A 23,731-nucleotide genomic window follows, 5' to 3' on the forward strand; every position below is an offset into this window, starting at 1 on the left:
TTCCAGTGACATCACTGCAGGGGAGACCACGACCAAATTCAGCGTGCTAGTACTGAGGGCCAGGCAGGCAGAATTTGGCTTTGTGCACGATGTCTTTGGGAGTATAGTCTGAGCCATCGTGACATCCCACAGGATGTCCCATACTGAGAGTGTGGCCTTCCTGACATCAGATTGGGTATTCTTGGTGTGTAGCAGCTATCACATTCTGTATGATCACGCCATGTGGGGTAGGGTCCCCCAGACTCTAACATTCTGTGATGTCATGAGTGTGCAGGATTTGGAATGTGGGCCCCATACCTGCACTCCCCACCCCCCACCTTTCTGGAAGTGTGAAGCCAACCACAGAGCACTGGACCCTGCCCCATGTCCCAACTGATCTTGCTTCCCCAGGCTGAGCTGATGACTTTCCCAGCTCTCTGCCTTCCTGCCACGGTAGCACTAGGCACTTGCCCTGGGATGCTTTTGTGAGGGTGCATTTGTCTTGCCTACTCACCTGGCAGAGTCTCTGTGGTGATGCTCAATCTTAGCTCTTACATATACCCTCTCTCCTGGAGCCTGCAAAGTGCTCCATGGGTTTTGAGGATACAGATGTTATAGTAGGCTAACTGGTGTAACAAACAGCCCCCAAATCTCAATGGCTTAGAATAGCAGAAGCTTATTTCTCACTCATGCAACATCCGATGCAGTATTTCTTAACGATGTCTCCTCCCAGCAGTGACTCTAGGATTCAGGTCCCTCTGTTGGTGGCTCAGCTGTCCTCTTCTGGGTCCTCTGCATCCAATCAATTGACAAGCAGAGAGAGTGCAGGATGGGAAGCATGGTTGCTGGGGGCAGGCCTAGAAGTGTCATACGTTACTTCCACCCACATTCCCCTAGCCCGAGCTAGTATCATGGTTGCATTCAGACACAGAGCACTAGGAAATGAGGTGGCCATGTGCCAGGAAGAGGAATCAGGCTTGGTGAGCAGTGGGTACTGGTCGCAGTGAGTGAAAGAGGAAATGGCGGGCCTCTACTGCATGATCCCAGGCGACTCTTCCCCGAGGACTGGCCCATCCTCAGGCCCACCCTTCGTATGTTCATCCCCCATCTGTCAATTCTCTCAGATCACACCGGGCAGCAAGGCCGCCCAGTCCCAGCTCAGCCAGGGTGACCTCGTGGTGGCCATTGACGGCATCAACACAGACACCATGACCCACCTGGAAGCCCAGAACAAGATCAAGTCTGCCAGCTACAACCTGAGTCTCACGCTGCAGAAGTAGGTGGGAGCTCTCCAGAGCCAGGGGGTGGAGCCTGGGGTGTGGGCATCAGGGGCTCGAGAGAAGGGCTGTCTGACAGCAGTCACATGGGCCCAACCTGTGCTACAGGACTGCACAGGAAAGTAAGGACAGCCTCTGGACCAGAAGGACAGGCCCGAGCCACCATCAAACACCTGCCACACCTGTGCCTCACTTCACAGATGAGGTTTGAGGGTGCGGTGGGGGTGGTCACACTGCTGCCAGCATTTGGGCAGTCAGGCCTGAAAGTCAGGGTCTTCCCTGCCTTCTCTTCACCCCAGACGGCCTCCCAAGGACCTAACAGAGGCTCATGGGTGCAAAGTGCTTAAGGGCCATGATTTCTCCAACCCGGTCGGGCCCAGAGCCTTTCTGGGGTCGCCCGGTTCATGGCGTGTCCTCAGGCTCTCTGACCTCTCCTGTCACCAACTCTGCCCTGGCAGGAGCTCCTGGTTCTGGTCCTAGCAGCAATTGTCTTCACTTGGTGCCCTTTCTGGTTTTTCCAGGTCGAAGCGCCCCGTCCCCATCTCCACAACAGCACCCCCGGTCCAGTCCCCTCTGCCGGTGATCCCCCACCAGAAGGTAGGTGCTGACTGGCAGCGGCAGGCTCCACTCTCCGCTGTGGTCCCGTGGTGGAGCCCCTGATCTGCCTGCCTGACCCTTGCCCCATGGGGGCAAGGTGGTAGGATCAGCCCTGCCCTACCCATGCCCCTGCCATGGCTGACCCTGAGGGAGGCGGGGCAGGCCTCCAGGGAGAGGCATTCGAGCCCCCATGAAATACCAAGCTACCGAGTGTGGGGGCGCTAGCCAACACCCCGGGATCTCGTGGCTGGGCCGGTGGGAAACCAGCTTAGGAAGTGGTGTTCGCAGGAGAGGGATCATCCTCCCAACTAGGTGGGGACAAGTGTCCGGGAGGCTCGGACCCTCATTCTCCTGAGGGTGCTGGGAGGGGGGATGACTGGGGCATGATGCTAGAGGCCCCAGTCTGAGCCAGCCACTCCAGGCTTGAAGGGACCTGCTGCCCCTCAGAGCTTCTCCTCTGACATAGGATCTCTGTTTCTGGTTTCCATTTGCCCTCCTGACTACACGCCCCATTAGCCCACTCAGAAGTGCTAGTGGTAGCCAAACAGCGGGTACAAGGTGGGCACACCTCACCACCGTGCCTGCCACCCCTTCCCAGCTCCCTGTAAGCAGATAAACCCCTTGGGCCCAAGTGACGTGGCCCAGAGCACGAGAGGCCGGCCTCACCCGTCCTGCAGGGACCCACTCCCCACCCATCCCTGAATGACCTCAGACTGACCCCTGTCTGTCCAGTGGGGCAGAGTGGGCAATAGGCAGGGTTGGGGGAGAGGACAGGAAGAGGCTAACCCAGAGTTTGGGGTGGGTGACAGATTGGGGAAGTGAGCAGAGGGCTGCTTGGGAAAAGTAGCAGAGGTGGCCTGTGGGAACCAAATGTCAGCCCCCGGATACCCTCCTGCACCTCCACTCTGCCTGTCCACCGCCAGCCCTGGGGGCCCTCTCACTGGCCATGTGGGGGCATCTCAACATGGGGTCAATGGAGCAGGCCAGGCTCTGCCCACCGCCACCAGGAGGCCAGGAAGCACCACCAGATTCTTCCACTCAGGCGAACAGGGAGCAGACAGAGGATGGAGGGAGTTGCCCCAACCAGCAGAGACCCACCCCCCCTTTCCTCCAGCCCTGTAAGCAGGCTGGCTTGGCCTGGCCTTCTGTGTGGGGCTTGCACTTTGTCCAAGTGGGTGTTAGCCTCAGGGCCAGGGACTGTATGCCTCCCTCCCTCCCTCCCTCCCCTCCCTCCCCTCAGCCAAACGCTTCCGTTTCAGGAGTCTGGGCGGCCCCTCTTGAGCTCTGTGCAGCGGGCTGCAGGCTGCGGGGTGGTAGGCTGCTGGGCGCTCGCACTAACGCCTCTGTTTCAGGTCCATGCAGACGCACTGGGACACGTGTGGCCTCTAACTGCTCTCTTCTCTCTCCCCTGCATGGTGCTGCCCTGTGCCAGGACCCTGCTCGGGACACGAACGGCAGCCTGGCAGCGCTCAGCCCCAACCCTGAGGCGAGGGCCAGCCCAGGCACCACAGGCACCCCGGAGCTCAGGCAGACCTTTAGCTCCTCCTTCTCCCAGACCTCCGTCTTCTCCTCACACACAGAGGCCTCTGACCCCAGCCCTCCATGGGGCAGCCCACGGGCCAAGGCCAGCCTGGAGGGAGCCCTGGACTCACTCAGCCCGAAAGTCCCACAGGGCTCAAGCCAGCCAAGGCAGTATAACAACCCCATTGGCCTGTACTCGGCAGAGACCCTGAGGGAGATGGCTCAGATGTATCAGATGAGCCTCCGAGGGAAGGCCTCAGGTGCTGGACTCCCAGGAGGGTAGGTAACGGGTGCGCAGCTCTCCGCTGGTGGTCTGGGGCCACCGGGGTCCTCAGTGCTCACAGAGGCCTGGCCGGGCGGTCAGAGCGAGGAGCTGGCCTCAATCGGCTCATGAGGCGGCACAAGCTGAGAGCGATACAAGTAATGATGCTGTTGGTATATTTGCCATGAGCTGGATGTGTCATTGCTTTACACAGCCTGGCGTGACGTGTTGGCTCCTGCAGAGGGGGGAACTGAGGCTCAGAGAAGGTTAAGTCGAAGTCCAGCTGTCCAGCTTCTAAGTGGCTGAGCAAAGCCCGAATGTGAGACACTGACTCTCAAAACGTTCACACCAGCTGGTTTCCCAGGATGGGATGAAGCCTGCTCCCTCTAGGAACTCTGGAGCAAGCCTCAGGCTGGTGGCCTCTAGGAGCCCTGAGGCAGGAGCAGGGAAGAACTAGAGAGGTGGGAAGGCAAGTTCCTTAAGGCTGGGAGTGGTCTGGGCAGGCTGCCTGGAGAAGGGAGCACTTGAGCTGGGTGCAGAAGATTCAGCGATGGAGTGAGTGTCAGGGGCTTGTAGGACTGACGCTCGATAGAACAAGGCAAGGAAGCAGGACCGGGAGGAGAAAGGGGCTGTGCAGGAGAATAGTAGCCTACTTTCCACCCCCTGAGCTCTAGCCGATGGACTCTGCAAGTGTAGCAGCTAAAAGAACCTACAGTCGGGGTGGGCATCACGGAGAGGCCGAGGGGAGGGAGCCCCCAAGCTGAGCACGTCCTAGCTTCTAAGCCCTTCATGTTTGTTATATCTCATTCTAACTTTGCCCGTGCGTTCGGTATAATTGTCTTCTCCTGCTCTAGAGGCAGAGCAGGCTGAGGCAAGGCGATAGGGCCCAGTGCTTAGGGGTTCAGGGCTCCTCCTCTGTACAGGGACATGAGCCTGTCCATGTCTCAGGGTTACTGAGAGGATGGAAAGAGACCCCACATGCGCAGCACTGAGCTCTGTTCTGGAACACTTGCCGTGTGCTACCTGAAGTCACACAGCTGTTGCCCTTGTGAGTCAGAATTAGAACCCGAGTCAGTCTGACCCACGCCCATGCCCTCCCACTGCTCTTGCTACAGAAGGTAGCTGTGCCCCACCAGTTCACTGCTCCTCTCCATTTCCCAGTTTTCCCATACCCTTCAGCTCTTCCTGGGATCCTGAGTGAAGCTGGCCTTGGATGTTTCACAGGCCGAGCACCTGGATCCAGGCTTCCTTGGACCAAACTGGCAAAGTCATAAACCCCTGGGCTTTTTCCAGCAAGGGGCTTCTGCCAGAAAACTCAAGGAATGGCAGAGTAGAAATGGCGTCCTTCTGGTAGCTTTCTCTGGTCCTCTCTAGGATTGGCTCCTGGCAGGGAAGTCAGCCTCTGACAGATTGAGACCTTCATGAGGGCCACCATCAGTGACAGTAATGTCTCCCCTTACTGAGCCCTCAGTCTGGACTTGGAGCCCTAAGGCAGTCTTGTGCTTTATGTAACACACTCTCTCAGCAAATTCAGAGTTGGGTATCACTTTCCCCATTTAAAATTTTTTTTAATGTTTTATTTATTTTTGAGGCAGAGAGAGACAGAGCATGAGCAAGGGAGGGGCAGAGAGAGAGGGAGACACAGAATCTGAAACGGGCTCCAGGCTCTGAGCTGTCAGCACAGAGCCCTACGCGGGGCTCAAACTCACGAACCGTGAGATCATGTCCTGAGCCAAAGTCAGACGCTTAACCGACTGAGCCACCCAGGCACCCCTCCCCATTTTATAGCTGGAAAATAGAAGGCCAGAGTGGGTAATCTGCTCAAGGTCACACACAGCTCATGAGTGGCAGATGGGGCTGGTACCCAGGTCAGCATGACTCCTGGTGGTAGGGACCTATCTAGCTGCCCAGGAAAGTCAAAGGCCAGTCCCACCCCTGCTTCCCATGGCTCCAGTGGTGCTTTCCTGTTGGTGCAGAACCTGACAAGGGTTAAATTGTTACTTGAACAGCAGGTCAACAGTTTCTCCAGGGTAGACAGACTAGGGGAAGGAGTGCAGTGTTTCATCCACAGTGGAGGCTGACGCCGTGCTCTCTGGGCAGTGCTGGCTGGAAGGGTGGAGCCTCTGACCTGGGCTAGCCAAGCCAGCCTCTGATGGGCTGAGGCCACCACCTTTGCTGAGTGTCTGAGTGCTCGAAAGTGACAGGGTTGGCAAATGCTAATCCTCACATCCATCCGTTGCACCCCAAACCCATGCTGAGGGCTTTACACTCAGGATTCTGTTTAATCCGCACAGCTCGCCCATACGGTGGGCACCACCATCTCGATTTTGCGAATGAGGACACTGAGGCTGAGGCGGGTGGGGAACAGTGCAGAGTCACAGTGCTAAGAAGATGCAGGGTCAGGATTTGAACTCTGTCCTGCCTGGCTCCAAAAGGAAGCTCCTTCCCCTCCTCTCTGGGCAGCTTGCGATGTGATTTCTTGGCAGCTTGAATCCTCTTGGCAGGAGTGGAGAGAACAAAGGCTGGGCTGGAGCATCCCTGCAGCACCACCCCCCCTCCCCACCCCGCCCGCCTTCTCATCCTCTGTGAGCTGGCCCTGAAGGGCAGTATCCCACAAGTCACTAAATGCAAGGGCCCCTGGGCAGGTCTTACATCTTTGATTTATTCTCCCCAAGACCTGGGTGCTGGCTCCTCTCTGAGCTGTCTGCTGCAGGCCTCTCAGCCCCCAAATCTTCAGGAGGAAGCGAAGCAGGGGGCGGGAGTCAATGCCAAAGAAGGTGCCAGCTACCAGTTGCCGGGACAGGGAAGGGCAGAGGCAGCACACCCAGACTAATTGACAAGTGCTGCCCCCCGCCCCCACCCTGTGCCTCCAGGCCAACACTGCCCTCTGCAGGGGGCACTGGGCTGGCCAGGGCAAGAGCTGACCCTGCAGCTGTCGGCACTGGCCAGAAATGGAGAAGGGATAGAAGACCTTTCCTAATATAGCTCCTCTCGCTGCTATTTGAAGCTAGAGGACAGAGGGCATTTTATCAGTTCTGAGACAGTGTAGGGCCTGGGGCTAGAGGCCCTCTGGCTTTGGCCTGGCTCCCCTGAGTGGTGGCCAAGGAATGACCGGGGTCAGGCAAGTTGGGGCCCAGGTTCTGGCAGCCAGAGCCCGGAGTGGTCAGATCTGGGATGGCGGCAGTGTTTGGGGGCAGGTACACCCCTCTCTGCACTCTTTCCCCTTTTCTGACGGGGCCATTGGTGCTGTCAGGGTCGGCCCTGCAAGGAATTTGCATTTAAGGAAACCTAATGCAGGCAACGCCTGCCCCAAGGAGATGATGCTCCAGGAGGCTCGCTCTAGACAAAAGTGAGGGTGGGGTTCATCTTGTGTCCAAGCTGCCTTGGCTGGGGCCCTACCTGTAATTAGCCTTGGACCCGTACTTCTCCTGAGCCTTCGCGTTCCTCCATCCTGCCTCGGTGACCTTGCACAGGGCCTTTAGGGGCCAGGACTGCCTGCCCCTCCTCTGGGAGGGAGAGTACATCCCGGGGCAGGGGGGTTGTGGATAACCCCCCCATACTGCCAGTCCTGCTCAGGGAACAGAACTCCCAGAGCTGGTCCCCATTAATCAAGGGCAAGTCCAGAGCTGCTGTCTGGCCGGGAGGCACGTCCGGCCTTGACTCTGCCTGGAGCAGTCACAGCTGGTCCTGTCTCCCTCTCCATCTTCCTCTCTTGGGCTCTCCAGCCGGGCTGTATGTGGCGGAGTCACATACATGGTACGCAAGCATCCACGAAGATGGACTAGAAAACTCTTATCCCTGGCGGAGCTTCAGGTGCTGTGAACCTGCTGAGGGGGAAACACTGCCATCAGCACCTCTGACCCAGACTCACAGGCCATGACCCTGACTCTGAGCTCTGCCACCTCTCCTTGGCACTCTCCTCACCCAATGCCAGTCAGGGCTGGCGCGGCCCCCACGATGGCCGGTCTGAGGATGGTCCCCGCGCTCAGAGCCCCTGGCAGGACCTCATGCTGATAGCCCTGTCTTCTTTGCTCTTTCTCTCCTCCCCAGGTGGTAGTCAACTCTCCAGCCAAGTTAGTATCAAAGGAAAGCATGCGCGTGCGCTTGTGTGCCTGTCCTCGCATGCGTCCGCGTGTCAGTTAGCCTGGACAGCGTGCGCCTGTGTCGGCATGGGTACATGCGTGTGCATGTGTGAGTGGGGGTGCATTCGCGTCCCTGAGCGAGCCTGCATGCGTGTGGAGCTGCAAGTGTGGAGTGGAGGCCTCGGGGAGGGGTGCTAGGGCTCTGTCTGATGTGCCCTTTCCGTTCCCCATTTCCTGCTGCAGCTGCTTAAGACCAGCAGGCCGGCTCAGGGGGGCGGGGGGCGGGGGGTGGAGCGTGTGCCAAGCTGATGCTGGGTTCCACGTGAACCTGAAGACAGTTCTGTCCTGACGGGACTCGCAGAAGGGCTGCGCCTGACCTTCTTTGCCCCAGGAGTGCATTCATCTGTTGGAGGGAAAAGCCTCGATTGGCAGAGACTGGCGGCCACACAGCTAGTTGGACTAGAGGGGGACTGAACAGACTGAGTCCTGTTCCAAGGAAGAAGCACTTGCACTGAAGCATCTGGAGGAGCAAAGCCCTGGGCAACCGAGAGGGTAGCCAGCAGGACGAGCCCCTTCGTGGAGAAACCTTACTCAGAATCCCCATGGGTGCCCAGTGGGGCTGCTTTTCGCCTTTGGGGCATTCTGGACCCTGCTTGGGCTGCCGCTGCCTTTCACGCGTGGCCCAGCTCCTGTCGCCTACCCCCGACCCCTTTTGTCTCTGCTTCCTTGCTGATGTGGTGAGAGAGCTTTCAATGCCTGGCGCCCCCTGCTGACCCTGAGAAGTGGCTCAGGCTGAGCCGAGACCTCCCAGGACCTGGGAAAGCCAAAATGGGCAAGGAAAACCTTCTGCAAAGGGCTTTGGGGAGGGTCCTGAGGATTTTCCCTACCAGACCCAGCTGTCCGCAGTTCAGGGGGCTTGGGTAACTTACCTGGGATCAGGCCTTGGGAGGTCTCTCCACCACCAGCCCTCACCTTGACCTCCTGTGTAACACCACCTGTTGCCCTTTTCTCCTTCTACCTCCCTTCCTCTTCTTCCTCTGCTCCCCCTGCTGCCCTCCCCCAGCGCCGACTACCAGGAACGGTTCAACCCCAGTGCCTTGAAGGACTCTGCCCTGTCCACCCACAAGCCCATCGAGGTGAAGGGGCTGGGCGGCAAGGCCACCATCATCCATGCGCAGTACAACACACCCATCAGCATGTACTCCCAGGATGCCATCATGGACGCCATTGCTGGACAGGCCCAGGCCCAGGGCAGTGACTTCAGTGGGTAAGCGCCTCCCCTCCTCCACAGTTGCTCATCGTTCGCCGCCTACACCACTGGCTGGGCCTCCTCACTAGTGGAGGCCAAGGTACCAGGCTGCCGGGCGCCATCAGAGACTTTAGGCATCGGGACCAGCTTTCCTCCCTCGCCTTGGGCCTCTCAGGGCACAGCTGTTCGAAGGGAGCCAGCCTTTGCCAGGGCCCTTCCAGAACACGGTGTTCTCTCTTCAGAATCAGTCTCACAGTCAGCTTTAGAAGGGTGGAGGATTGAAGAATATGGTGGTTGCTCCGAGTGCTTTTCAAAGCCTCTGCATTTTCCCAGGCTCCACAAGGGGGTCAGTTTAGAAAGAGACTTCTGGAATCCTGGGCCACATTCTGGATAAACCAGTCTTCTCACAAACTAAGCCATTCTTTGGGGGAAGTTGCTGCGTTCTTCCAATGATGAGAGCAATGCAAATATGTGACCGGGTTTCTTGTTTGGGAAGGGGCCTCTGGACCAACCATCCAAGGTGCTGTTGGCAGTCAGCCCCACTGCAGAGCCTGGGAAGCACCCAGGCCCTCCCGTTTGTTCCAGGGAAGCCCAGTCTCAGGGCAATGGGATTTAGGACATCCTTGTTTCCTGGAATTTGCCTGTTAGCAATGGTTGAGGAACTTGAGTGTTGAATAGGGAAAGAGTTGGCTGAAAATCATTTGTGGAAAAAACCGCTAATAGTGCAAACATTAATAAGAAAGTCTCTTTCTTTCTCTGTCTCTTTTAGTGTCTTTCTCTCCCTGTATCTGTCTTTTTCTGTGTGTGTGTCTCTATCTCTTTATCTCTGCCTTCCTCTCTGTCTCTGTTTCTTTCTCTCTCTTTATCTGCTCCCTGTCTGTCTGTCTCTCTCTCTCTCACACACACACACACACACACATGCACACTGTTTTCTATTTGAGAATATCATTGCTGTTGACTTTCAGAATTGACTGATGATCTCTTTGGGCAACATCTTATCCCCAAGTCAGGATCTCAACCAACTCAAGGCAAGAAATCTTTTCTTTTTTTAATTAAAAATTTTTAATCTTTTTTTTAATTAAAAATTTTAATTAAAAAAATAAACATTTATTTATTTTTGAGAGTGAGAGAGACAGAGTACGAGCAGGAGAGGGGCAGAGAGAGAGAGGGAGACACAGAATCTGAAGCAGGCTCCAGGCTCTGAGCTGTCAGCACAGGGCCCCACGTGGGGCTCGAACTCACAGACCTCAAGGCAAGAAATCTTAAAACGACGGTTGTACTTTTTTTCTGAAGCTAGGAAAAACAGATGTTGTCAGAGGGGTAAAGTGGTTTGAAAGTCCCAGATAACTCCTATAGTGTTTGACCTTGGCAGAATCCAGCCCTTGCGGCCATGACCTACATACACATTATAAGGGCAGGCTCCAGGGTCCAAAAGGATGGAGTGTTGTGTGGGGGTCTGGGGACCCCCCAGAGGGACACAGTGCTTCCTTTGGGCCACCACCAGGGGGCAGAGGTTCCTTGCCCTGGAGCCATGAGTCTGAAACCAGCCAGGCTCAGAGCTATCGCTCTTTTGCACAACTCTGGACAGTGCTGATTTATTTAATCCCACCATTCAAAGCAGAAACTATGACCACGCAAGTTTTAAAAACACAACCATTAGCTCATATGTACCCAGGAAAACAAGGCTGCTCAACTAAGCCAAAAAGTTAACAGGGATTTCCTGTTAACATTTGTTTGCCATGTGTGTCCTTGCTGTGCTCTTAAAAGCAGTAACGTCGCAAACGTCACCAAAGGGAAGTTCAGTGGAAAATAATGGAAGAACCGCTCTTTGTTAAGTTTATATTTTCTGCACCTTGGGAAAAGACTGTTCTCATTTGGTTTTACCACTAGGGCACCCATGATTTATTTTAACGTGATGCACCATTGATCTAATCCAGGCTTCTCAGAGTACCTCCCCTACCTTCCTCCTCTCCCCTCCCCTCCCTCCCTTTCCCTTCCCTTGTGTGCCTGGGAAGCAACATGCTTTCCCCTTCCTTCTAACTTGGTCCTGCCGGGCTGATGCTACCATGGTACCGGTGGGTAAGAGCTAGCCCTCTGTGCCATAAGGTGCTCCGTTTCTGCTGTTAATGCCCACGATTCCTTCCTCACTGACAGTTTTCTTTTTGTCTCTTTCTCTTCCTCCTTTATCTGCCCCACTCCCGTAACTCATTTCTGACCCTAACCCTGCTCCCTTGCGTGTGCGCCGCCCCTCTGCCATCCCCTGATGGACACACACTCACTGCTGGGCTTTCTTCTGCTTGGCAGGGCATCGCCGCTGGCGTAAGTAGACCCCACAGTGTCTGTTCCGTCGTCGTCGTCATCGTCGTCTGTCTGGTTGAGGGATGGTGTGTGGGTTTGGTGGGATATGCCTGAGGACAGTGGTTCTGTCCATGTTCTTCCTCACACCCACCTCACAGCCAAACGACATGCTCAGCAGCCTATGCAGGCAAGTGCTTTGGGGCTTGGCCTCAACTAATGTCACTGTGGACACAGAAATCAGAGTGATGACATCACCCCGCCTCCCTTGCACCCAAGGCTAGAAGCGTATCTCTGTGCTGTGCTTTGCGGGGGCTCCCGGTAGCCTTTCCTGTCTGCACTGGGACAGCATAGACCTGAATGTCTGAATGCACACTGGACCATTATTCAGGGAAGAGGGCAATGAGAGGGCCCTTGGAAGCCATTTCCTAGGACCCTCATGGGAGGTGGGTCTGGAGGAGCCAGCACCTGCCAGTACCACCCGTGGGAGGTGAAAGATGAGTCAGTTTCGGGGAGCAGCGTACAGTGGAATTAAGTGTCCAGAGGTGACCTGAATGTTGTGGTAGCCGTGGAATGTTTTTGGTGGCAAGAAGACCATACTGGGAGTGGCTCCAGAGTAACCCCAGACCCAGGGTCCCAGGACTGTAGGGCCTATACATATTCTCCCTGAGGCCCAGAGTCTCAAAAGGAATGAGAATTCCTTCATCTGACCCCCAGTATCTGTCGTGGCAGCAGCACAAGTCCCTGGTCTTTGCACAGCATTGTGGGAAATGGTGCCAATAATGTGAGTCCCAGAGGACTCACTACTGGGAGCTTTCTCAAACCCTTGGAGCTGTGGAAGGAACAGGGGAGCGCCTCCAGGGCATGTTCTGGAGAAATGGCAGCAAACACCTTCCGTCTGCTTTCTGGACCACAAAGCTGTGTAGCGAGGCTCAAGGGCAGGACCTGGGCTTGGGTCTATACTTTCTCTCTCCCATGGCACAATCCACACTTCCTCCTTCCCTTCCGGCAGACCAAGGAGTCCTGGTTGTGCGTTCCTACTGCACCTCTCACCCAGAGGTAGCAGATCCTGCCTCTGCTTTGGGAGCCCTTGGGACTCCTCCTTATGCCAGAAATGGCTTCTCCCAGTGAGACCCCACTCTCTTCTCTGCTCTGTGGGAAGCTCCAGGATCCTCCCTGCTGGACCCCAGAGGGATCCACTGGTCTTCCCCATCTGATCCCAGGCTGCCAGTACCTGTAGCTCTCCAGGGCAAGGCAGAGCCTTCAGGACAGTTGGGGTGGGGGCTCTAACCCAGTCTTGGCCACCTTTCATCACCTTCCTCCTCTCTGCTCTCAGAGCATTCTCTGAGCCAGACACTGGGGACCAAGCCTAGGAAAGCAGGCCAATGCTTGCATTTAGCTCCTTGCAGAGAGGCTAGAAGACATGGGCACTGGAGAGGTCCCTCTCCTAGCCAGCTGGCCCTCTGGAAGGCAGGCAGAGGCAGTGGACAGAGTAAGTGTCTGAGCTGGGCCATGTTTCCAGGCATGAAGCATCTGGGGTGCACAAGGGAAGTGGGCAGAAGCGGCCTTTCTGAGCCTACATCACTGCAGTTTGATGGAAAGGACAGTGGGTGGGGACCCAGGAAGCTTGAGTTCTGACTCAGCAAGTCCCCTACACCTGGAGCTAGCTGGTCAGCCGCTCTGGACCTCAGTCTCAGCATCTGTAAGAGGAGAGTGCTGGGCCACTGGTCCATAGGGTAGAGAGCCAGGCTGTGCTGGCTGAGAACTCGTCCCAAGTCCACCCTGATTCCTGGGAGGGTATGTTGGACCCTCCCTCGGAGGGTAAGTTGGAGGGTCCAGAACCCTCCAGCTCTTGCCGGCCAGGGTGAGTGGGTAAGGCTAGGAGGCACTGGACCCAAGAGATTCTGTGGTCCCTTGTGGCTCTGCTGTAGGATTCATTCATTTAAGTAAATTTTGAGCACCTGCTGTGTGCAAGACACTGGGAGTCTGAAGGAAGGTCACCAGGTTCCCCTCCAAAGGCTGCACTGCCCTGGAGCAGAGGAAGAGTGATCCTTCCTTTAGATCTTCCCCCAGGACCCCAGGCCAGAACCACACTGCCTCCCCCGTCTGCGGGCAGTTCCAGACCACACAAGCCTGGTTGCCTTGTTTCTCACACCACCTCTCCACCAAGCCTGCCCATTTTTGCTGAGCAGAAGTCCCCAGTCCACTTTTAGGGCAGGCTTGGCATTGGGGGCTCGCTGTTGGGGTCCAAAGGTACAAGGAGGACAAGGAACTGACCCTGAAGAAACCTGAGTCCCCCAAATGGTCTGTTGTCACCCTGCCCCAAACTCAGGAGCTGTTCAGGGAGGTTGAAATTATTTCAAAAGACTTATTCTGCCTCCTCTTTCCTTAAAGGAGATCCCAAGGGGGTGGGGCCTGGGATGTGGATGGGTCTTCAGGCCTGTGCCTGGGGTTAGCCCGGGGTGGGGCAGAGGTTTGCCAAGAGGGATCTCAGAGGAATCACCGTCTCGCTTTGGCCACCCTGAGCACTGAGGACCCAGGCCAAGCCCTTGTCTCAGGCTTTCAGATGGCAGTGGGTAAAGGGCATGGGGGAGGGGGGTTGAGGCAAGTAGGGGCCACCAACCGGTGTGCTGGGTGTGGGGGTGCGAGCAGATGAGCCATGGGGGTAGTGGGAGGACAGGAGCAGGGTTCCAGCCTAGCCCTCACTCATGGCCTCTTTCTGCCTTGCAGGAGCCTTCCTATTAAAGACCTTACGGTGGACAGCGCCTCTCCCGTGTACCAGGCGGTGATTAAGAACCAGAACAAGCCAGAAGATGAGGCTGATGAGTGGGCCCGCCGCTCCTCCAACCTGCAGTCTCGCTCCTTCCGCATCCTGGCCCAGATGACTGGGACGGAATACAGTAAGTGAGGCCGGGGGTGGAGCACGAGAGATGCTGAGGGGCCCTGAGGGACCTGTCCCACAGTCCTAAGGCCCACAGAAGCCAGGGAGTCAAGCCCCCTGACCCTTGAAGATGAGCTGCTTTCCACAGAGAGCTAGCGATGTGCTGAGCCCCTCTGGGCCCCTCGGGGCAGGTTACCGAGTGACACCAGCCTTCTGCCCAGCTCCCTGACTCCAACATTAGGCCATACGTGTGCCAGGTGGCTTGTGGGCAAAATGATGGCCCAGATCTGGGATAAGAGGACCTCAGAGGTCTCCCTCCCAACTGTACCCTTTCCTCTGTGTCCCCCTTCTCCCCCTGCCCTCTGCCCAGCACACAGCATTTCCCTGCCACCATTTTCAGGCTGGGGGCAGTAAATTGTTCTGTTATTGGAGGGGACTCAATGTCCATAGCTCTGGAGGGTTTTCTTCCTATGTTTCCTATGATTCCTCCTGATCAGCAATTTTCTACCCACAGTGCAAGATCCTGACGAAGAAGCTTTGCGAAGGTCAAGGTAAGTGCCTGGACTCAGGCTCAGTGGCCTTGTCCCTCCTAACCCAATCCCTCCCCAGGCAGCCCCTAGGTCACATGAATCATGGAAGGAACCTCTCAAGTTCATGTATTTGGAAGCTCCTGGCCCCTAAAGGGCCCCAGCAGATGCTGGCTTGGGGCCTTCGTCCCAGGTCACTGAGGTAGGTGCCTGGAGCTGTCTCTAACCCCTGGGCCCAGGCTGCAGGAGTAAGGATTCTGGGCTCTCCTGGCTCTGTCCCTGGGCAGAGGCAGGGCTGCTTTGGCCTTTGCTGGGCTGTTGAGAATGAGGGCATCTCTCCCTGTGAGGGCACCGGGCCGGCTGCCTTGCCTTCCCCACTCATCTCAGGGTCTGTCCCCTGTGAGTCTGGAGGCTAGGCATTGGAAAGCAGGCACGGGGAGGGCTGTGCTGGGCATGGGCATCTGACCTCGGGATCCACCTGTCCAGACCTATGCTAATGTAGTAGTTCCATAAATCGCTCAAAGCACAATAGCTCTGCTAGGAAGGACAAGCCTGGGCGTGAGAAGAGGCTTCTGCAAGGCGAAGTGGCTCAGGGTCTGGTCTCCCACCAGTGGCAGGCCTGGGACCACAACTGCTAACCTACCACCTGCATCCTGCCAGGTGCTCATGAGCCTGGGCATGAGGGGGGCACGCTGCCCTGGAACCCACTGGAACCTGCTGGGCCTTCCATGGTGAGGCATGGAGCCCCTGAGGATTGTGTTTCCACTTCCGGCGGCAAATGTTGTGCATGCTCTTCTTGGGAGAGTCTGCTTTGGGCCAGTGCGTCCATGGGCGGCCTCTCCGCACGGGACTGGGGCTCAGAGGTGCTCTTTTACCTGGGGCCAAGCTTTCTATACTTGCTAATCAGCATGTAGTGATCACAGGATCGTGTGGAGAGTGGAGCTCTGGGGTCAACTCAGAGTTGATATAGATTTCATTTTTGAACCTATGTTTTTGCCAATCTAAGCTGCTTCCACTTTTTGGCTGGGGCACCCCAGCCTAAAGTGTGGTCCCCCAGGCCTGCTAACGATGGCATGCAGTTCCAGTAACGGTTCTTAACCCTCCAATGCCTGCAACGTGTCTACACAGAGCCTGAACTGAGATGGTGTGTGATTTAGCTCAAAAGTTAGTATCTAGCTATTTTAAGTGTGACTGAGCCCTCAGCGGTCCTGCTCCTGTGCTCTGTGGCTCCCGCGTGCTGTTTCTGTTTTTTCCACCTTCCTCCTTGAAGCCACCCATATACACCCAGGGAGCAATGCAGCTCACTGATAGAGGGGTCTTACAGCCCCCCACCCCTCACCCCCAGCAAACAGCTTAAGCATCCCTAGGTTCCTTCCATCAGGAAGCCAGCAGGGTGTTTTCTCTCCTTCCCATGAGACAGAGCCCTGCCTTTCAGGCCCTGACTGTCTCCTCTGGAGCACTTCTGGTGACCAACCACTCTGAGCTCACACCTCATTAACCAGACACCATTTAGAAGGTGGAACTTCTGTCTTTTGTGTTTCCCCTGGAGTATTTTCAGGCTCTGCAAAGTTATTGAGTGAGAACACAAAAGACAGTATTAAAGGCAGTCTCCAGTCCTCATGGGCCATTCCCTCCTTTTAGAAGCATCTCCTCGGTACTGTTCTGCCCAGTCCTGTGGATATGAGGGCAGGCTCGTCTTTCCCCCCACGGCCTAACCCCACAGGAGCATGGCTCAGCCCCCAGCAGAAGGCATAGGACCTTGGGGTCTTGAGAACTCTGCTGCAGGTTTTAGAGCCTCTCCCTCAGCTACTGCAGGTGTTTCTGTAGGGAAATCTGGAAAGAGGGCCTAACAAGAGGCTCCATCCTGCTTTCTCCCTCAATTCTACCCCTCCCAATTCTACCCCCCAGCTCAAAGCAGCTCCCCTTCCTCCCACAGGCTGAATCGCTGTCAGCCCTCTGCCCTGGGATCTCTGGCCCTGCGGTGAAGGCTTTGGGGACACCCAACAACCCAGGACTGGAAAGGCATAAGCCTTCTGCTCCTCTCCCTTTTCCTGACTGTAATTTCTGGAAAGTTGTCCTCAAAGCCTTCCCCCAAAAGCCCATTCCCCCCACGGCCGTAGGAAGGGGTGGACATTTTCATTTGAATTCCAAGCAGCCTGAGGACCTGAGAGTGAGGCTTGTAGTGGGCACAGTGGTTCAGTTCTGCTTGTGATTAAAGTCTGAAGTAGTGACTGGGGCCACTGGTCACAGCACGGGCCCCGGGCTGCCCAAGTGGCCCACTGAGAAGAAGGGATCATGCTTGTTCTCACCCTGGGTCCAAGCTGGTCAGGGTCCTTGCTCCCCAGGGGGCTAAGCCCCAATCCCAGCCTTCCCCACTGCCAAGTCGGAAGCTGCACTCCGAGACCCTGCTGACCCATCTTGTTGGCTGAGGGCAGCTGGCCTCCTCTTTCTCCCAATTTAGCAGCACTGACAGGAAGGAATCCTAAGGTCTCTTAGGAAGGCTGTCTCCCCAGGGTGGGCTTCACTGCACACCACTGCCATGTAGCTGACTCCCACAGAACCTGAGTTTGCCAACCCTGGGGCCTGGCAACCTGTCCAAGGTGACAGATAGCCTCTATAGGCTTGTACGTGTGCAAAGGTGCTTTCTTCTTCCTGTCGCCGTGTGGTGGGGAGATAGGCGGGAATGCCATGGTGTCAGGTGTTCTGTACCAGGTGGCGGCACTGGTGGCCTCGGGGGCAGGTGGCAGTCTGTGTGTCCGAGGACCCTGCAAACTCTCCCCTCACCTGTCTCTGCTCCACCTCCCAGGCCTCCCCGCCCCCAACCCTGAATGCTGTAGAGTCCCAGAGCAGCTCAGAGCCCTGCCCTCTTCTTGGGGTCCTGGCTCCTGACACTCAGGGTGTCTCCAGTACCTGGTAGCAGGTAGCTTCTCTCTGAGGTTCCAGTGCCCACGTGCTGGCCAGCCCAAGGCAGAGCCTAATCTCCAAGGACCCTATCCTTACAGGTGAGGCAGGCCAGGTCCCTAAATAGCCCAGGCACCTGCTGTGGACTTGGCTTCCCTCTCAGGAAAGACCCCAGCATGTCAGCAAACTCTTCAGGCAGGCTTAGACTGCAGCCCCCTGCCGGCTCCTGCACGGGTGCAGGTAATACTGTGGTTCCTGGCCTCCATCTGAAGTAGCGCGAACAGTGCCTCCATCCAAAAGCCGAGCCTCTAATCTGAGAGAGGTCACAGAAGCTTCCCCCTGACTTGGAGAAGGCACTCCAGGGGTCGGATGTTCGGCTCCACGTTGGGCAGCCCTGACGAGGATGGGAGTGGGGGCAAGCCTCACTTTGTCCTAAGCAGAGCTTGAATCTTTGAGGCATGGGGTTCCCGCTGCTTGGGTGTAACCATCCCAGAGGAATCCGGTGTGAAACCCAGACATCCTCTGGCCCCCACCTTGTGCTCAACTGCCTGTAAGAGCAGTTTCTGCATTTACCCACTGTTCACCTGTGCAAAGAACTCTGTGCCTCTCTGAGACCCCAGATGTCAAGGAACACAGTTGATCTGAGAGACAAGTTCACAGAGGAGCTGAAGGCGAGGGTTGTCTTGCACACTCCTCCACCAACAGCGTAAAAACTTCCCAAGTTCCTTCTCCATCGTGTACCCTTCTGTGGTTCATTTTCTTCTCCCTCCCCTACTTCCTACAGAGCTCAGGGACTCACTGCTCACTGGCTCCTCCCTGTAGTCCCTGTGGCCTCCCTGGGCACCTCAGTGTCCTCTTTCCTCCCTGTGCACAGCCAGCTCAGTTCCAGCTCTTGTGGCTGAGTCTCCCGGTGCCAGCACAGCCCAGAGCCCTCCCTCCAATGGAACCTTCGTGAGGATAACAAAAGTTACCTGAGTTTTGTGGATTTTTCATTCCGGGTGTCCTGTCTAGCAAGTTTGAAAACCACACCTGGAGAACCCAGGACCCCCCTGGGGTGTCCCTGAGAAGCCCTTGTGGGGTGTCCCAGTTCTTCTCGTCCATTCTCTTCTGCCAGCTCCCTTCTCTCTCTGCCCCATCTCTTCCTTCCTCTCCCTGCTCCTCTCTTTGGCAGGCTGTGAATTTACAAACAGCTGCAAGCAGAGCAGGCTCACTAGGGTCCACTGACTTACCAGGACTGTCTCTGAGCCCGTCACTGAGCACTGATGACAAAGGCTGTGGGCCTGGCTGGGCAAACTGGTCACACCCGTGTCCTGGGTGGTCTCTATGGGATGGTGGATTGTTGCCACGCGTAGTGCTATCGGCAGGGCCCCCGCTTCTGCTCTCTTCCTTCCCTCCCTCCCTCCCCAGCCTCAGAGAGGCAGGCAGCAGAAGATGCCCGGCAGGTGGATCATAGTTCTGCGGCTGAGTTTCTGTGCGGTTTGAGGCCATTCGCATGATGTCTCTGGGCCTTGGTTTCTTCTTTGGTATCAGGAAAGTTTGGTCCCGAACAGTGGTTTTCAACTATGTTAGCAGTGGGCCCGTTTTGTCTAACAGAATCTTCTACAGAGACACAATATCAGGACTTGAGGTGTGGCGAGGGAGTCTACCTCGTAATGTAGACGTGGGAAGGGGGCAAGGTGTGTATGTGGGGATGCAGAGCTACTGGGGAAACGTAAGACCAGCATTGCCCCATCTCTGTTTTTAGAGACCTAAACTGGGTCTTCCTGGCTTTTATATGCTGGCAATTCACTTCTTGAGCTACTTATTTTTAGATAATTGCAGATTTGGGCACGTAGTTGTGAGAAATGATATAGAGAGATCCTATGTTCCCTTTATCCCCCAATGGTAACATTTTGCAAAACTATAGTAAAATATCACAACCAGGCTGTTGACACTGGTATAGCCAAACACAGACTATTTCCATCGCCCCAAGGATCTCCCCCTGTTGCCCATTTACAGCGACACCCACCTCCCTACCGTGGGCACCCTCTCCTTAACCTGTGGCGACCACTAATCTGTTATCTGTCCTCCATTTCTATAGTTTTATCATTTCAAGAATGTTATATATATGGAATTGTACAGCCTGTGACCTTGTAGGATTGGCTTTCTTTAGTCAGGCCAGTTCCCTGGGGATTCATCCAAGCTGTCACGTGTACCATAGTTCATTCATTTCTTTTTATTACTGAGTGGTATTCCATGGTCTGGATGTAGCAATTAATTTTTAAAAGGAGTTTTAAATACTATCTGGGCTAAACACTGCGTTTGTGGCTAGATGCGGCCCCTGAGCCACCAATTTGCACCTCTGGTCTGGAGAATGTTAGCGGCCCCTCCGGCCTGGAAGATGTAGGATTCTGGTGTCTGTGGCACTGGCCTGGCCCAGGCATGCCCTCTCCTCCATTCCTATGTTTCTGGCTGCTCTTTGCCCGTTTCGTCCTATGCCCTCGACTTAGCAGACTGTGGGGTGGGCCCCAGAAGCCCTATTGATGGGAAGTGTTGGCAAGTCCTGGTCCTCTGTCTGCGTGCCAGTGGTCTCGTGAGTATGTGTGTGCACACATGTTCCTGCCTGGCCGTGCTCAGGCCTGGGCAGATGGGGGCAATTGGTGTATCTGAAGGCTTCTCTCTGGGGGCAGAGAAGGCTTGGCAAAGGCCAGGGAAGCATAGGGAGGTGAACGGTCTGCTCACCAAACCTCATCATGGGAACAGGCGTTCCTCTTTCTTGATGCCCAGCTTGGGGACAGAGACCATGCTAGGCCCACCTGCCTATTTGGTTCAGTCCTGAGAGCCTACAGCCAAAGCAGCCCTGCCCAGCCCTAACCACACGGGCCAGGGAGAACCAGTGACCACCCCCCCGCCTTTGCCCAGCCTGTCCTCAGGCCCACTAGCCAGGCCCCTTCTCTATAGCTTCCTACTCACTTAGCTCAGGGACTTCAGTCCCTCAGTCCTGGCCCTTAGGACTCTGGTGTTGCCCCAAACCAGTCCTGACTATCTGGAAAGTATTCCATGGGTGGCAAAGCCTCTCCAAACCAAATTCCTGCCCGCCCCGTGCCCCCTGCCCGAGCTGTCAGACAGGGGAATGGGACACATCCCCTAACCCCTTTCTCTCTTCCTCTCTTCTTTCTGTCTCTGTCTCTGTCTCTCTCTCTGTGCCACAGGGAAAGGTTTGAAACGGAACGTAACAGCCCACGTTTTGCCAAATTGCGCAACTGGCACCATGGCCTTTCGGCCCAAATCCTTAATGTTAAAAGCTAAGAGGCTATCTGGAATCCCCCCACTCCTCTCAGGCTGGACCCCCACCTTCCACCCCCCACACACAGATCTGGCATGTGAGCCCCATGGTGATGCTTGAGAATGTATAGGGGTGCTGGGGGGCACCTTTGACAGCCAACTGTGGCAGTTCTGCTCTCTGCTCCCCCAGAGCTGATGGCCGAGGCCCAGCCCCACACAGCACTGCACCCCCTCCTGGCCACCCGCCGAGTGCAATCCTCCCCAACCCCACGTGGCCCCAGCCTCTGCTCCCCTGCCCAGGGCCTTAGCCATAGATCAGAGAGGACGTGGCAGGGTTTGCTGGCATCACGCCCCAGAACCAAGGGAAACAGAACATGCCACTGGTTGATTTCCCATCCCCTTCAGCTGCTAGGAGAGGCAGCCTGGCCTAGTGCTGTCCTGGAACAAGCCACCTATAGATCAGGGTCCCGGGAAGAGGCCAACCCCTGGCCCCACTCGCTCCCTCGCTGCTCTCTGGAACCTGGGCAGCCTGGAGCAGGGCTCTGTGCAGAGTAAGTGGAAACCCCAGGGTAGATGAGGCAGAGGCCCCTCCTGGCCGTGGTGAGATTGGGCGTGTGCTCTCCTCTCTGTGCTGTATGCGCTGGATCCCTAGTTCTCTCTCCTGTACATATAAGCATGCTTGTTCTGAAATAAAGAGGATTGAAAATGAATCAAACCAGCCCCCGTCATGCTGTGCCTGTGTGCGTACCACTCGAGAGGGACATTCCAAGATGGGGAGAGGACAGGCACCACCAGGAAAGGGGCAGGGGCAGGGGCAGGGGCAGTGCCCGCTGGGGCTGGAACCCCGGCGCAGTTCTGCCTGCTGTGCATCTCCTGACTTGAGGGCCCCACCCAGGCTGTGGAGCTCAGGTGGGCCGAATGGTGGGCGGGAGTCCGTAGCCTCCCACAGGGCAGTAGGGGTGGGGGCATTCTGGAATGCCCCCTGCCTCCCCCCCCCCCCCACCCAACACCCAGCCACTACCAGCAGGCTGAGCCAGCCCTCCCTACTGATCAGAAATCATCCTCATCCCTAGCATGCTGCAAGCCCCTCTCCCAGGAAGGCGCTGTCATGCTCAGCCCTGGTCCAGGAAGTGAGAAAAGGGACTTGCCTGGACTAAAGAGCAGTTCACAAGGGGATTGCTGGGAGTCCTCGGTGGGCCAAGGCCATGGCTGAGAGGAGAGGAGGTGGAAGATGTGTTTGGCAGAGCCTTGCCCAGGTGGCAGGTGCGTGTGGAAGACCTGTCATGGTCTTGCTGTCAGCCCCAGCCACCTGTGGCCTTGTTCTAGTCCTGACCATTCAGGAAGGGCCCAGCTGACAGGCTCATGTCCCCCCCACCCACCTGTCTACCCATCGGCCTATCCTCTGATTGAGGGAACCACAGGCTGAAAGTGTGAGACCAGCAGAACTTAGTAAGTAAAGGCAGATGCCAAGGTCCATCCCTCAGGATTCCTCAAACCACGCCCACTCCCACCCCACCCCCCATTGGTAGACTGGGCCAGAGACCTGCTCCGTCTCCCACTTCCTGGGCACAGGCTTTCTTTCTGCCTCTAGGGACTTGGCAATCCCACCTGGAAGAGATGACCAGGGAGAGAGCTCTATCCTGTCAACCACACTGAGATGTTCCCCCAAATCCCCCACCAGCCTGTTCCACTTTGGCCTCCATCTCTTCCTGTCTCTAGCAGTCTGAGTCCAGGGCTAAGGCCAGGACCAGGCAGGGCAGGCTGGCTGGGGGATCAACAGGGGAGGGTTGTTGTGGACTTCTGCTTACATCTAGGCATCCTGTAGCACACCCATATTTAGCTGACCTTTTACTGAGGACTTCTAAGGCCCAAGGGTAGGTTGTGTGGCCATGAGCTGCTAGACAGAGAGAAGTCCCAGGCAGTGGGTATCCTGAGGCTGGTGGAGGACCTGGGCCAACTAGTCAGAGCTGGTAGCCTCACAGACCCCTGTCTTCAGCCCCTGCCCATTGAAGCCCTCTTGAAGCCCTAGAAGGTCCTTATTTGTTTTCTAGCCTGCCTGGTGTCTTCCCAATGACCCCAGGCCCCTGCACAAGCACATTGGGTGGCCCCAGGCCAGGGGTCTACGTAAAGCCCTCTAGAGTAAATAGGAGAGATTTCCTCATCTGGCATTCAGAGTCCGTGGGCATTAGTCAAGGCACCATGCCTGACTGCTGTGGGTGCCAAAGGAATCAGAAAGGACCAATGTGGGCAGTGGCTAATCATGATGCAAGGTTGGTCATGTGAGGTCCAGAGATAAGGAGCACCCCCCACCCTCCGACCAAGTGGAGGGTCAGAGAAAGCTTCCTGGAAGAAGGTATTTGCATGTTTGAGCTTCATGAGCAGTTAGGATTAGGACAAGGGCAGGTAGAGAAGGATGGACAGGTGCTAAGCAGAGAGGAAGGGTGCTGAGGAGAAGAAGGGGTGTCCCAGAACCCCAACTTAATCATTTTGGCTGGAATGGAAGGAATGCGGAGGATGTTATGGTTTGTGGTCCAGAGCTGGGATGCCAGCCTCGGGGACTTTGTATTCTGAAGGCAACGTGGAACTAGCAAAGGCTGTAAGGCCCCGTTCACACTACCGTCTGTGCGGATCGCCATACACTGTTCTCGAGGGGTGTCGTTAGCATAGACTCCAATGACAACAGGGCCCCTGGAGTTGTGTGGTGCAGTGGCCTCACTGCAGAGTGATATGGGCAGGGCTTCCCTGAGCACTAGCCATTAGGTTGCAAGATGGAATGCCAGCTAGATAAGTGGCAGCGTGAGTCATTTCAAGACCAGCCCCCTGACTGGTGTTCTGCCCATCATGCAATCACCAGAGGTGTTCATATCCCATTTTCTTAACTAATACAAATAGCATC

At 56.2% G+C, this 23,731-nt stretch overlaps 1 protein-coding gene across 4 annotated transcripts in view; it reads left to right on the plus strand.

The window, feature by feature from the left end:
• Positions 1–23,731, plus strand: part of LDB3 (LIM domain binding 3) — a 63,929-nt gene that overhangs the window by 10,274 nt on the left and 29,924 nt on the right. Inside the window, exons 3-9 of one of the 4 annotated variants that reach the window (XM_042961281.1) lie at positions 1,104–1,255; positions 1,778–1,853; positions 7,687–7,709; positions 8,782–8,985; positions 11,272–11,286; positions 13,993–14,162; positions 14,658–14,694. In XM_042961281.1, coding sequence (XP_042817215.1) covers positions 1,104–1,255; positions 1,778–1,853; positions 7,687–7,709; positions 8,782–8,985; positions 11,272–11,286; positions 13,993–14,162; positions 14,658–14,694 — 677 coding nt within the window. Of the gene's footprint in view, positions 1–683; positions 960–1,103; positions 1,256–1,777; positions 1,854–3,285; positions 3,654–7,686; positions 7,710–8,781; positions 8,986–11,271; positions 11,287–13,992; positions 14,163–14,657; positions 14,695–20,762; positions 21,532–23,731 lie in introns of those variants that run through there. The other 3 variants (XM_007093141.2, XM_042961282.1, XM_042961280.1) reach the window with 3 other exon arrangements.

Source organism: Panthera tigris, chromosome D2 (genome assembly GCF_018350195.1).
Source record: "Panthera tigris isolate Pti1 chromosome D2, P.tigris_Pti1_mat1.1, whole genome shotgun sequence".
NCBI classification, from domain to species: Eukaryota; Metazoa; Chordata; class Mammalia; order Carnivora; family Felidae; genus Panthera; species Panthera tigris.